General features: G+C 38.7%; 1 protein-coding gene across 1 annotated transcript in view; it reads right to left on the bottom strand.

Moving 5' to 3' along the window:
• Nucleotides 1–13,334, bottom strand: part of TBX4 (T-box transcription factor 4) — a 130,735-nt gene that overhangs the window by 50,896 nt on the left and 66,505 nt on the right. The window contains exons 3-4 of the mRNA XM_075850428.1: nucleotides 5,718–5,837; nucleotides 4,934–5,081 (exon numbers count right to left, since the gene is read on the bottom strand). Of these exons, the coding sequence (XP_075706543.1) occupies nucleotides 4,934–5,081; nucleotides 5,718–5,837 (268 nt within the window). The remainder of the gene's footprint in view (nucleotides 1–4,933; nucleotides 5,082–5,717; nucleotides 5,838–13,334) is intronic.

Genomic DNA, 13,334 nt, shown 5'->3' on the forward strand with positions numbered 1-13,334 from the left:
TGCCTATCTGTTAAGGCAGCATTCTGTCTCTAAATCTTGAGGATCTACATAATCTCATGTTGTGGGAGTTGGTAGGGAGTATAAAGATTTTTTTTAATTCATTTTCTCTGCCCACATGTATGCTGTCTAAATCTGAAAAATGGAGACTTGTCAAGAAATATCTAATTGATATTTAGTAAGTGTAAGAAAGTTGGAAGAATATTTTATTTAACAGCATTGACATTTCATAATTAAGGCATCTTTAACGGCTTTTCTTTTCAGTATAATACTTATTATATTTTAGTATATTCCCATTTAGAATATTTATTTAAATAACATCCTTTACTTCTTTTCTGATACTATGAGTCATTTGGAACTCTGCTGGTATTTTTTTGGGGGAGGAGGGTGATTCTGCTGGCACTATTAATGGAGGCACTTTGGCTTATTATGGGGGTGCGGCCTGTGTTTGATAATACAGCAGAATGCGAATAGACATGTAACATTCTCCCAGACCCCAAGTATGTATGTTAGAAATCATTACCATTTAACACATTAGATTGTTGACATATTCCTCTTTAAAGACTATGTTCACCTTTGCAACTAATTCTTTTTTTATTTATTTTTTTATTGCTCCAATGCTTTAAAAAAAAAACTAAAAAAAAATCAAGCAATTTGGCAAATATTACAAATATTCTAGTGAATTTGTGTAAACAGCTCTTATGCACACCTATGTGACTCAATGGTTATAGACTGCAAACAATCCCTGCAGTGTAATTCTACAGTCATATGTTCTTTACTCTGCCCTCTAGTTCTTACTTTGCAATGTACAGATGTAGCCATCTTTATTTTGACTCCTAGCACATTAAATACACAGTGGCTTTTGATGTGTGATATCACACTGAAGCAAGTTATCAGAGTCAGGATAAACTTGGCTACATCTGTACATTAACAAGAAGTACAGGACAGATGGAAGAGAGTAACACATGACTGTAGTATAACACCACACAGGTTGTTTTTTTGTTGTTGTTAGAAACCATAGAGACACATAGATTGAACAAGAGCTGTATACACAAAATGGTAGGATATTTTTAGTAAATTTTTTGCAAAAATGCTTATTTTCATATTTTTAGATCCATTGTATCAATAAAAAAATTGGTTACAAACGTGTGTATATATAGCTTTAACGTGAAAATGCAAAAATTTCAAACATAAATCAACCAATGATTTGATAAAATTGTGCAAAAAAAGAAATAAAAATACAAAAATACACAATATAATTGCTTAAGACAGTCAAACACGTATTCAAAATAAATTGCTATGTTTTATTTTAAAACAAGAATATTAGGTTAGTTTATCCATCTCGCCTTGACAAAGTGCATTTTTTATATGAAACATCTGTTGAGTAAATAGATACAAAATTTTGCCACTCTGCTCTCTGCTGTTCTACTATTTTGTGGCACATTTAACCTTTCTTAACACATTCAAGATTACTTCTCTGCATTTGTGTACTCATTGGAAATTTATTTCTGGATAGCTGTGGTTTTAAGACTTAATGGTTCCCAATCTACCGAGTAGTGATTCGCAAGAAGGATTCATAACAGTGAGTATTATTAACTTTATGTCTCTTCCAGTGTGTGATGTGTACAAATGTTCCGAGCTGCAGAGTCCCAGTTCTACTAAAGAAGACATTTCAGATTTTCAGGAGAATGCAGCAAATTTGAATAACTAAAGGCTAATACTCTGGAGTACCTTTTGATCCTATGAGTGGACCCAATACACCACAAATGCTTAAAGGCTATGTAAACCTTTGAATACTTCGTTTTTGTTTTTTTACTAAAACAGTGTATTATAGTGTTTAGTGCAACTTTGTAATTGGTTTTAATAAAAAAATATTGTAACTTTTTGAGATACAGCTTCTATGTATCCTGGATACATAGAAGCTGTATCTTGTGCTGAAACCCAAATCCGTCAGGTCAGCGGGACTGACGACTTTGGTGACAGCGGGTCCTGCGTGTCTCTGACATGCGGGATCCACCTGTTATTCATCACATCTAAGTTCATAACTGTGTCAGCTCCTCTCACCAAATGAACAAAAAAAAAATCACACTTCAGTCTATATAAACTCTAGCTCAACTTCAGTTATTAATAATAATGAAGAGGATTGTGTTATGTATTTAATTTCAGCTGCAATAATTCGATAAAATAATGTAGAAGATATATTATGTGTTTGTTGCTTTTTGATTATTTTTATAGCTATTTCTTTTTCTTTTTTTTTTTTTAAATTAAACCTACCCTGGGAGGGCATATTGGTGACACACACTTTCTTGCTGTATTGTCTGTATAGATGTGAAGCAGCGTGTTTATGCTAACATGATTGGGAGTCAGTTGACAGAGAAATGTCAGAGATTATTACAGTTTTAGTAAGTGAGAACAGTCCCTTCCCCATAGATCAAAGAGTGACAGAGGAGATGCAAACGGAGCCTTATCTGTGTGTATAGTGTTGCTCTCCTGCCTTATCTATGCCTCCCAGTAGTGCAATAGAAACGCCAACCCTCTAATGATAATGAGATAACTCTCAGATGACTATTGTGACTGTTCTAGTGGCAAGTATGAAAACTGCAAGATACTATTTCAAGATTTTTTTTAAGAAGTTTAAAATAAAAACCTGATTTAAATATTACATAATTTTCTGAAAAACATTACAGTCATTGCCTTTGACTTACATAACGTTTTAACAGACAAGACAGTGGAACTATGTGGCCATTTGATGTCGTGGCTCAAAAGTATCTATTGTTCTTGCTACCTATTCAACTTCAAAATATTACCATCTATTGTGAGAATGTATTTCAGCTTAAACGCGATGTACACCTTTGACATGTTTTTTATTTTCTTTTATAAAATTGTGCATCAGTGTTCTATATACTGAGCAGCTGTAACTTGCGCTGAAACCTGTATCCGTCAGGTCAGCAGCACTGACGAGTTCAGTGTCAGCGGGTCATGTGTGCAGAATCCACTTGCTATCGATCACATCTAAGTTATGAACTTGGATGTGATCGATAGCAGCTCAATCCTGTGTGTCAGAGACACGCAGGACCCGTTGTCGCTGAACCCATCAGTACCATGGACCTGACAGATTCAGGTCTCAGAGAACGATACATCTGCTCTGTATACAGGATACAAAGCTGCTGTATCTCAAAAAGTAAGAATCATTTTTAATAAGATGTATTTAGGAAGTTGCACCAATCACACTGATGCACAATTTTATTTAAAAACAAAACACCACACCGAAGTACGAATGAATTGCAGAAAACAGTGAGGCATACAAGGATTCTCTTGGTGTTTATATGACCAATATGTCTAGATATTTTTCACACTATTTTATAGATGATAGTATTCCATGTGGTGTTTTATACAAAAATAATGAAAATTAAGAACAAGAGAAGTGCTCATAAAAGGTAAAAGGTGTATAACACACATCTGAAGAGTGACAACAGAAAACACTACTTTCCTTTTGCTCCACTTGTCTCTATACAGGGTCCTTATTTTCATGTCCAATTAATTTAAAATGTTTTGGACTGAATCAAAGGCACAAGACATGTTTACATAAAATCTATACTTCATTCCACAGTATAGGTGGGTAAGAAAAATCACACACACACAAACACACACACACACACACACACACACACACACACACACACACACACACATATATATACAACTCATATCATGATACAGAAAAATAAAAAGGAAACTTAAACTGGCTTGTTTCAGTAGATCCGGGGTGCGTAAAACTTTTCTGGTCCTTGTTACATTATACCACTCCCAAAGGCTACAATGAAATTAAAGTGGTATGCCCATCTTAGATATTTATGGCACATCGACAGTATATGCCATATATGTCTGATAGGTGGGTGTTCCCCTTTTGCTCCCCAGTTTTGCACACCAAAGAAGAAGAGACGAGATGTCCACACATGAACACAGCTATCTCCATTGTAGTTTATAGAAGTTATTGAAAAAGTTAAGCATTTCATAACAAAGAAGTGCACACATGCACAACCACCTCTCCACCTCATCATTTCTAGAGTCAGACAATTATGGTATATCTTTAGTATATGCCATAAATGTGTCAGATGGAAAATCCCCTTTAAAAGAGCAATCTGAGTAAAACCGATGGTCATGGTCTGTACTAGACATAACACAGTAATATTTTTTTCTGGATTGCTCCTTTACATTGCTTAATATAGAACTCATACAGCCCCACTGTTACCCATAAGGGTAACATCGCGGATTTCACTCAGATTTTGCTCGCAGATTTTACACTTTGCAATGCAAAAGGGTGAGATCTGCGTTAAAACCGCAACAAAATCTGCGACAAATCTGCAACGTGTGAACTCAGCCTTACAGTACTAGCCACACAGTATTGTCATAATGGTGCCAGACAAATAGTGCCCCCATAATAGTGCCAGCCACAGTATCCCCATAACAGTGCCAGCCACACATTGCCATTAATGCTATTAGTACTTATTATTTCCCGCTCCTGTGCATTGTGCCATTCCTTTTCTCTCTGACAAGTGAACATACATGTGAGCAACCTCTAGAAGGCCATCACATAATAACATAGTTACATAGTATGGTTTAAAAAAGACACATGTCCATCAAGAACATTTATCTTCCAAGTCCTGCACTGATATATAGGATCAGTAAAGGGAAGAGAGAACAAAGCTGCTGATGGCATTTAATGGTGGTGCTCCTTTCTCTGCATCAGTGGGATGTGGCTGACAAAAGCCAGCCGTGTCTTTCTGAACTATTGGGACACAGACAACCATGTCTGTGTACTGATGTCTAGGGTCTATACAGCATAGCAGAACGCTTGCGGCACTCGGATCACAGTTTGTGCAGATATTTTTGCATTTGTTACATAAAATTATAACATTATAACATGAAACCTTACATGCCCAAAAGGATCAAGATGGTTGTTCGTCAACTTTAGTTTCTGAAATGACACCAGTTGTCTCATCCAGTGAGCTCCAGTGGCAGGAGAGTCTGGATGAACATATAACCTTCCAGGCATTGCAGGCTCAGCTTTACCAGCCACCATCCTACAAAAAAAAATGGTAATACAGTGAATTTTTTTTATAATGTTGTAATCATACAGAGATACAGTAATTGGATGGAAAGCAATACATCTGAAGGTTTACAGCAATGGTGGAAGGGGCAGAATTAATACTAAAAAAAAAAGGGTAAATATATTCTTTTTATATTTTCAGCACATAAGCATATTTAGTTTAATACAGTATATGCATACATCAAGTCTAACATATTAACCTATAGTGTTAATCCAAAGGAACGCAAAATTAGAGGAAAAAATGTCTTCTATACATATAAATCCCTGGATCAAAGACCCATCTCAAATAATCTACTACAGACAACTTGTAATATTATGTCTCACAAGAAAGGTGTCCAGACCCCGGAGTTGTCTGGCAGCCGCTCATTTCCCTCACACTAATATAACATGCAAATACAACTGAACTATTGCATGTCTTTGATTCACAGAAGCCTTAGGGACCATTTACTTTGACAAATGGTTTTCCAAAGTTGGACAGTTCCTTTCAGCAATGATTAGTAGCAAAAAGATATGACAGAAAGGTTAATATGTATTTATTAGTATTAATAATACTTAGTGTTAAAAAGAAAAACATATAGTAACATAACATGGTTTAAAGATAGTCACTCACCATTTATTATCGCAGAATTTGTATCGATGATCATCAGCTGGAACAATGTCTATGAGAAGAATATATTTAGTCTTGGGGTTCATCCCAGTAACCTTAACTTTGTAACTCGGGAACATCCTCCTACAAAGAAAAGAAAAATTCAATATAAGTAAATGCAAACTTTTAAAACAATAAAAAATAAACACACAGGGGGTAATTTATCCACCTTTCTACGCCAATCGCCACCATCGCCACTTTGGCCTGAGGCCCAACAAATTTTTTATAATTTCTGCTAGAAAACTGGTGTAAATTATAGTGAAAATCTACACCAGCTCCTAGCTGAGCCCCTATCTTGCCTGCTGCTGATCAGACTAGCCCCGGCCCCCATCCTCATTTTGTTAAAATTGAAAAAGAAAATGAAATAAAAAAAATTATACTTACCAATCCGCTCCTCTTCTCTCCTTCGGCTCCCTCATCACTCTTGCACAGCTTATACAATGTAATGACACCGGTCAGCATCATGACGTTGTATGCGATGCAGCACTGATGACATTGAAGTGCTGCGTCGCATAAAAGGCCATGATGCTGCCGGGCCTTAGGTCCTTGTACGAGCAGTAATGGAGTGATAAGGGCGCAGAAGAGGAGCGCTGAGGTGAGTATGTGTTTTACTTTATTTCTGATGCGGTGGAAGGGATGGCACATGGACAAAACATGCGACACATTTATTAGGAGGCTTTCGTCTGAGTTTACTCCAACTTCTCATTCTTCTAAGAGTGGCGTATAAAAAGTCAGTCTTAATAAATTGCCCCCAACAATGCCATGTTTATAAAGACAAATACCATCATGTGTTACTGATTTATTAAAATGTTCTGCTCAGAATCTTAATGCATATGCAATATGCAGAATCATAGTTTTAATTATGTCACCCCTGTACTTTAGTACGTATTCATACACTTACACTATGTCAGCTGTCTTACAATACTTATTATGAAAATGTTCTGCAGCAGAATGTTTAAATAGGTTGTTGGCTTTGGACAATCCCTCTTGTTACAAGGGTTCCTTGACAAAAAGATACAGAGTGTACTGTAACTGTTATCTGTGGGGAAACTTGGCAATGAATGTTTAAGTTCCCTGTAGCGAAACCACAAGGAAAATAAAGCATTACTTAGTGCCCATTCAAATTATTGGGTTGTCTGTGCAATGCGGGACAATACAGATTTTCCTGAGCAAGATATACTGTTGGGCACATTCACACGTGGCAGAATTGCTGTTGAATTCCGCTGCGGACAGTCTGCAGTGGAATTCTGCAGAAGCCGTTTTTTACAATTGTTTCTATACATTTTTAGGAAAGTTAGTTCAGACGTTGCAGAAAATAACTGTGCGGAAATTAGGCTGCGATGCAGAATTTCACCTCAGCAGCATGCTCATAACATTGCGGAGAAGAAGCGGAATTTCACTGCATATTTCTGCCTTTGCAATGCAAAAACTGAAATCTGTGGCAAGTCCACTGTGATATCTGCAACGTCTGAATTCCCTGTCAAATATGCAAATGTTGGTGCAGATTTGTTGCGTAATTGCCCCAAATCTGCACCAACATTTGCAGCGGAAAAATTCTGCCACGTCTGAATGTGCCCTTTCTAGCTGCTCTCCACTCTGGCAAAGAGATGAGGATCCTGAACGAAGGACCTCTATTAGGGCATGGCCCCACGTGGCGGTTTTCCTCCGCAGCTGTCCGCATCAATGCCGCACAGAATCTGCGTTGCAGATTCTGTGGCGGATCTGCCCAAAATGTGCAGTAAATTGATGCGGATTAGCTGCTGCGTACTGCGGTAAAAGTGCTTCCCTTCTCTCTATCAGTGCAGGATAGAGAGAAGGGACAGCACTTTCCCTAGTGAAAGTAAACTAATTTCATACTTACCGGCCGTTGTCTTGGTGACGCGTCCCTCTTTCGGCATCCAGCCCGACCTCCCTGGATGACGCGGCAGTCCATGTGACCGCTGCAGCCTGTGATTGGCTGCAGCCGTCACTTAGACTGAAACGTCATCCTGGGAAGCCGGACTGGAGACAGAAGCAGGGAGTTCTCGGTAAGTATGAACTTCTATTTTTTTTACAGGTTGCTGTATATTGGGATCGGTAGTCACTGTCCAGGGTGCAGAAACAGTTACTGCCGATCGCTTAACTCTTTCAGCACCCTGGACAGTGACTATTTACTGACGTCTCCTAGCAACGCTCCCGTAATTACGGGAGCCCCATTGACTTCCTCAGTCTGGCTGTAGACCTAGAAATACATAGGTCCAGCCAGAATGAAGAAATGTCATGTCAAAAAAGCAAGACGCATCCGCAGCACACATAACATGTGCATGACAGCTGCGGACTTCATTGCGGAATTTAGAATCTCCATTGAAGTCAATGGAGAACTTCCGCAATGAGTCCGCAACCAGTCCGCCACTGGTCCGCAACATCCATTGTATGCTGCGGACACCAAATTCCGTACCGCAGCCTATGCTCCGCTGCGGAATTTTCAGCCTCGTCTAAACGAAGCCTACTAAAAAGAAGTGGAAGGCAATGGAGAAACGGCTCCGCTGCGGATTAACGCTGCGGAGTGTCCACAGCGGAATTCAAGAGCAATTCCGCCACGTGTGGCTTTGCCCTTAAGTCAGAATTAGATAATCAGGTATATGAAAATTTGTTTTTTCTAAACTAAACAACCCCTTTAACCCCTTAAAGCGTCCCTAGCCTTTCAGCTAACTTTTGAGAATAAGCTCTCATATGTGTGTACATAAGGAATAACACTATTTCTGGCCATTATATGAGTTGTATCCTGCATTTTTTTAGCACTTTCCCCTTCTGCAGACGCTATGTCTAATTCTCAGTTTTTCTGAGCTAGTGGCCGGACCCGAAGCGCTAGCATAGCTTCTATATAATGCTGACATAGAGGAGAGAACACCCCAATATCTAGACCCAAATATCTTTGAAGCACACCCTCAGAAATTGCAGCAACATGAAGGAGATTATCCAGCAGTACTGAGCATTGTAGATGTGACTCCTGCACTGGGGTGAGATATAACACATATTAGAAGCTTCAGCAGCGTCTCTGTGTATCTCTCTCCTCTGTCCTCCTTTGTCAGCTCCCTCCTTCTAGACTTCTATCACAGGACATTTAACCGGATCCCTCAGTGAACTGATAATCTATCTCGGATTTTACCAGTGAATTAAGAGTGAATGATCAAAGCAGAAGGCAGGGGGGGGGGGGGGGGAGTGCCAGATAAGTGGAGAAAAAGGCATTTTTCTCTGATAAGATATATCACAAAGCTTCTTATATTCACTTGTACTATTGATTTATGCAAAGTTTGTTTACAGGTTAGTCACCATTTAAGAATGCGGCCAAGTTTAGGCCATAAAGGGGTTATCCAGATTTTTAAAGTTGATGGTCTATCCTTAGGATAGGCCATCAATATAAGATCGGTTTTGTCTGACTCTCGGCACCCCGATCAGTTGTTTGAAGGGGCCACGGCGCTTGTACAAACACCACAGCCTCGTCATTCTTTACATGGTTCTTCTCCTTGTTCGTACTTTCAGCTCAACAAGGTATTGGAATGGGACAGTCGTGCAATACCTTGCCCCGGCAACTACAAATGTAATGGCACGTGCGTGTATGAACCAGGAATAGAACCATGTAAACAATGAAGAGGTTGTAGCGCTCATACGAGTGCCGTGGCCCCTTCAAGCAGCGGATCGGTGGGGATGCCGAGAGTCGGACCCCCACCGATGTTATATTGATAGCCTATCCAAAAGATAGGCCATTAATTTAAAAAACCCAGATAACCCCTTTAGGGATGCAATAATTTTTTTTTCATCTTTATGCCATCATTTTGGGCTACATGCAATATAATAGACATAGGTCGCAATAAGTTATAAGCAATCAAATGATATTCAGGTAGCAGGTTTTTGTCATTAAGACGATACGAGAGGTTCCTATGCAGGTACATGGCACTTTTACTATGCTTATCCCCTTCCTATCCATCCCAGTTAAATTAATAGGTTAATTTCTGTCCCGTTAATTTATGTGCTCTATTTGCTATTAAGCGCTGTGCTCCTGAATTCTGTGCTGTGTTCCGCTTTTGTATTCGGGCGGTTGCTTGGGAACCCTGTGATGTCATTAGTGACATCACAGGGATTCCCTGTTCGAGGGGGCTCGGAATCATACAAACAAGATGCAATGTGCATTTTCTTTGCATGTCTCCGTGTTCAGTTTACTGGTAACACGTTCTTATGGGCTGTTACCATAAGATCACTGTTTTCAGTAATCTGTATATGTAAACATACAGATCATGTGATCCCTGCTAACCTGTGTCCCAATAGTAAAATTATCTTTTATGAAAACAGCAGCCCCTTATATCATATCATAAATATATTTATATACTACTTTAGGGATTTATTTATACATTTCATAGCACTCACAATTATGATTTCTAAAATAAATGATTGCAGAAAGAAACATGCCAGCACAGACTAACCACACAGCAACATATTTTTGTGGCAATAGAAGTGAACAATGAAAGGTGTATCCAGCACTTGATATAAAAAATTAATGGTTTATTCGGTCATTTTAAACATATTTTTCTGCTTCAATGACTGGTATGCTGCAATGCCTTGCTTAGGCCTGTAATATGTTGTGCCAAGTATGTGGTATAATACTAGCCTCCGAACCAGCAGCCTTCATCTAGTGTATATTGCTGTAGTATAGAGAATATATGTAGCATGCAGGGTGGGGCAGATATATATTTATAACTGTTTGACAAAGTTATTTCCTATAGAATGAAGCGTATTCAAGACAAGTTAAAGCTGAACCAAAACTTTTGGCAATTTTAGAACTGTCTTTAGAATATTACTGTATATTTATCATAAAACATGTTACAATTTACTAAATATGTATCAGACATAAGTTATATTAATGACAGTTTTTACATAGCTCCTGAACTTGTCCTACGGTGGTATTGATAAACAAAGTCATCTCCGATATGTATGTACCCCTATACTAAAAAACTCATATAGACCAAGTATACTAATAGACTCATATAGATGTTATATGTTAAATATTCTGTATAATAATGTGTATTCTGTATAATGTCCTGGATCCACTTAGGAAGCAGACTTGTGGAGTTGTGTTATATTCCGGGTACAATCTTATAAAACACTTAGTATGGTATGGTGTCGGTTACTGCTCCACTACTGTGCGGTTTACAGGATGCATGAAGTGCCGAAAAACACAATGCTTTTTATTCAATAAAGAAATCTCTGTAATGTTTACTGTTATTTGATTTAATGTCTGTGATCGACAGCAGCACGCAACTTTTACGTATTTTTCTTCCAGGAATTTATGATTGGATGTTAAAGGGGTCAATTGACTTTGTTATTATAAGTTATAATAGTTTGTCATTTACAATATTCTACATGAAATTATTAACTGCAACTATATGGCTACGGGGTGGTGCCTTTTTATACATGCACTTCCATAAAGCAGTTAGTTAACAACATCAGATCCATAGATGAGCATGTATGGAAATAGATTCGCCATGTCCATTAGCACAAATGGAGAGATTTATAAAGACTGGAGTTTCGTACACCAGTCTTAATAAATGATGCATTGAAGTAAGATGCAACAAATTTATTAAAAGGCAAATGCCTCTAAATAAATGTGTTGCATCTTTCAGCTGTCCATGCACCACAATTGTGACATAATGACTGCGGCTATGCGGTAACCACCCCCCCCCCCCCATAGAAAAGAAAATTAAAAAAATGTATTCCCAGCTCACCGTTTTTTTTTGCTACTGCCCTCTGGGTCCCCTCAGGCTCCATCAGCGTGCCGCAGCTCATACAAGTTCCAAGTTCCTGATGCCGGGTAGCGTCAGTGCCTTATATGTGACATTGCACTTAAAGAGGCTCTGTCCCCACATTATAAGTGCCCTATCTTGTACATAATGTGATCGACGCTGTAATGTAGATTACAGCAGTGTTTTTTATTTAGAAAAACGATCATTTTTTATGGAGTTATGACCTATTTTAGCTTTATGCTAATGACTTTCTTAATGGACAACTGGGCGTGTTTTACTTTTTGACCAAGTGGGCGTTGTGGAGAGAAGTGCATGACGCTGACCAATGAGTGACCAATCACCGTCATACACTTCTCCCCATTCATTTACACAGCATATAGTGTTCTTACTAGATCACTATGTGCAGCCACATACACACACATTAACGTTACTCAAGTGTCCTGACAATGAATAGACATTACCTCCAGCCAGGACGTAATGTCTATTCAGAATCCTGACTCTTCGCTAACGTTTGTGGGAGATTAACAGCAAGGCTCTGTCACCACATTATAAGTGCCCTATCTTGTACATAATGTGATCGGCGCTGTAATGTAGATTACAGCAGTGTTTTTTATTTAGAAAAACTATAATTTTTGACAGAGTTATGACCTATTTTAGCTTTATGCTAATGACTTTCTTAATGGACAACTGGGCGTGTTTTACTTTTTGACCCAGTGGGCGTTGTGGAGAGAAGTGTATGACGCTGACCAATCACAGTGACCAATCACCGTCATACACTTCTCCCCATTCATTTACAAAGCATATAGTGTTCTTACTAGATCACTATGTGCAGCCACATACACACACATTAACGTTACTCAAGTGTCCTACCAATGAATAGACATTACCTCCAGCCAGGACGTGATGTCTATTCAGAATCCTGACACTTCGCCAACGTTTGTGTGAGATTTACAGCAAGGCAAGCGTAATCTCGTTTTAGATGACAGTTTACAGCGTAATCTCGCGAGATTACGCTTGCCTTGCTGTAAATCTCCCACAAACGTTTCCGAAGTGTCAGGATTCTGAATAGACATTACGTCCTGGCTGGTAGTGATGTCTATTCACTGTCAGGACACTTCAGTAACGTTAATATGTGAGTAAGTGACTGCACATAGTGATCTAGCTAGATCACTATGTGCTGTGTAAATGAATGGGGAGAAGTGTATGACGCTGATTGGTCAGCATCATACACTTCACTCCATAAACGCCCACTTGGTCAAAAAGTAAAACACGCACAGTTGTCCATTAAGAAAGTCATTAGCATAAAGCTAATATAGGTCATAACTTCGTCAAAAATGATCGTTTTTCTATATAAAAAAAACACTGCTGTGATCTACATTACAGCGCCGATCACATTATGTACAAGATAGGGCACTTATAATGTGGTGACAGAGCCTCTTTAAAGACCTGAGTGCTGCTTTGCATATGGTGTCCTGACGCTGGACCATAAGTGAGCCATGGCCTGCTGAGGTAGCCTGAGGGGACCCAGAGGGGAGAAGCAGTGAGGTATATATATATATATTTTTTTATATATATATAGATATATATATATATATATACATACAGCAGAAAAAGAATGGCGACAGCACACTGCGACACTAATGCCACCTAAACCACTAAATATAAATAAATAGGCACTAAAGCTAAATCTACTTATAATAGGGAGGTTCTTAGTGCACATTTTGATCAAAAAGTGTTTGCCCACCTGCCACGACAAGGCGACCTCTGTAAGGTGGGAACCTACGCTGCACATACACCAAGAACT

This window comes from Rhinoderma darwinii, chromosome 2 (genome assembly GCF_050947455.1).
Source record: "Rhinoderma darwinii isolate aRhiDar2 chromosome 2, aRhiDar2.hap1, whole genome shotgun sequence".
Classification (NCBI taxonomy): domain Eukaryota; kingdom Metazoa; phylum Chordata; class Amphibia; order Anura; family Rhinodermatidae; genus Rhinoderma; species Rhinoderma darwinii.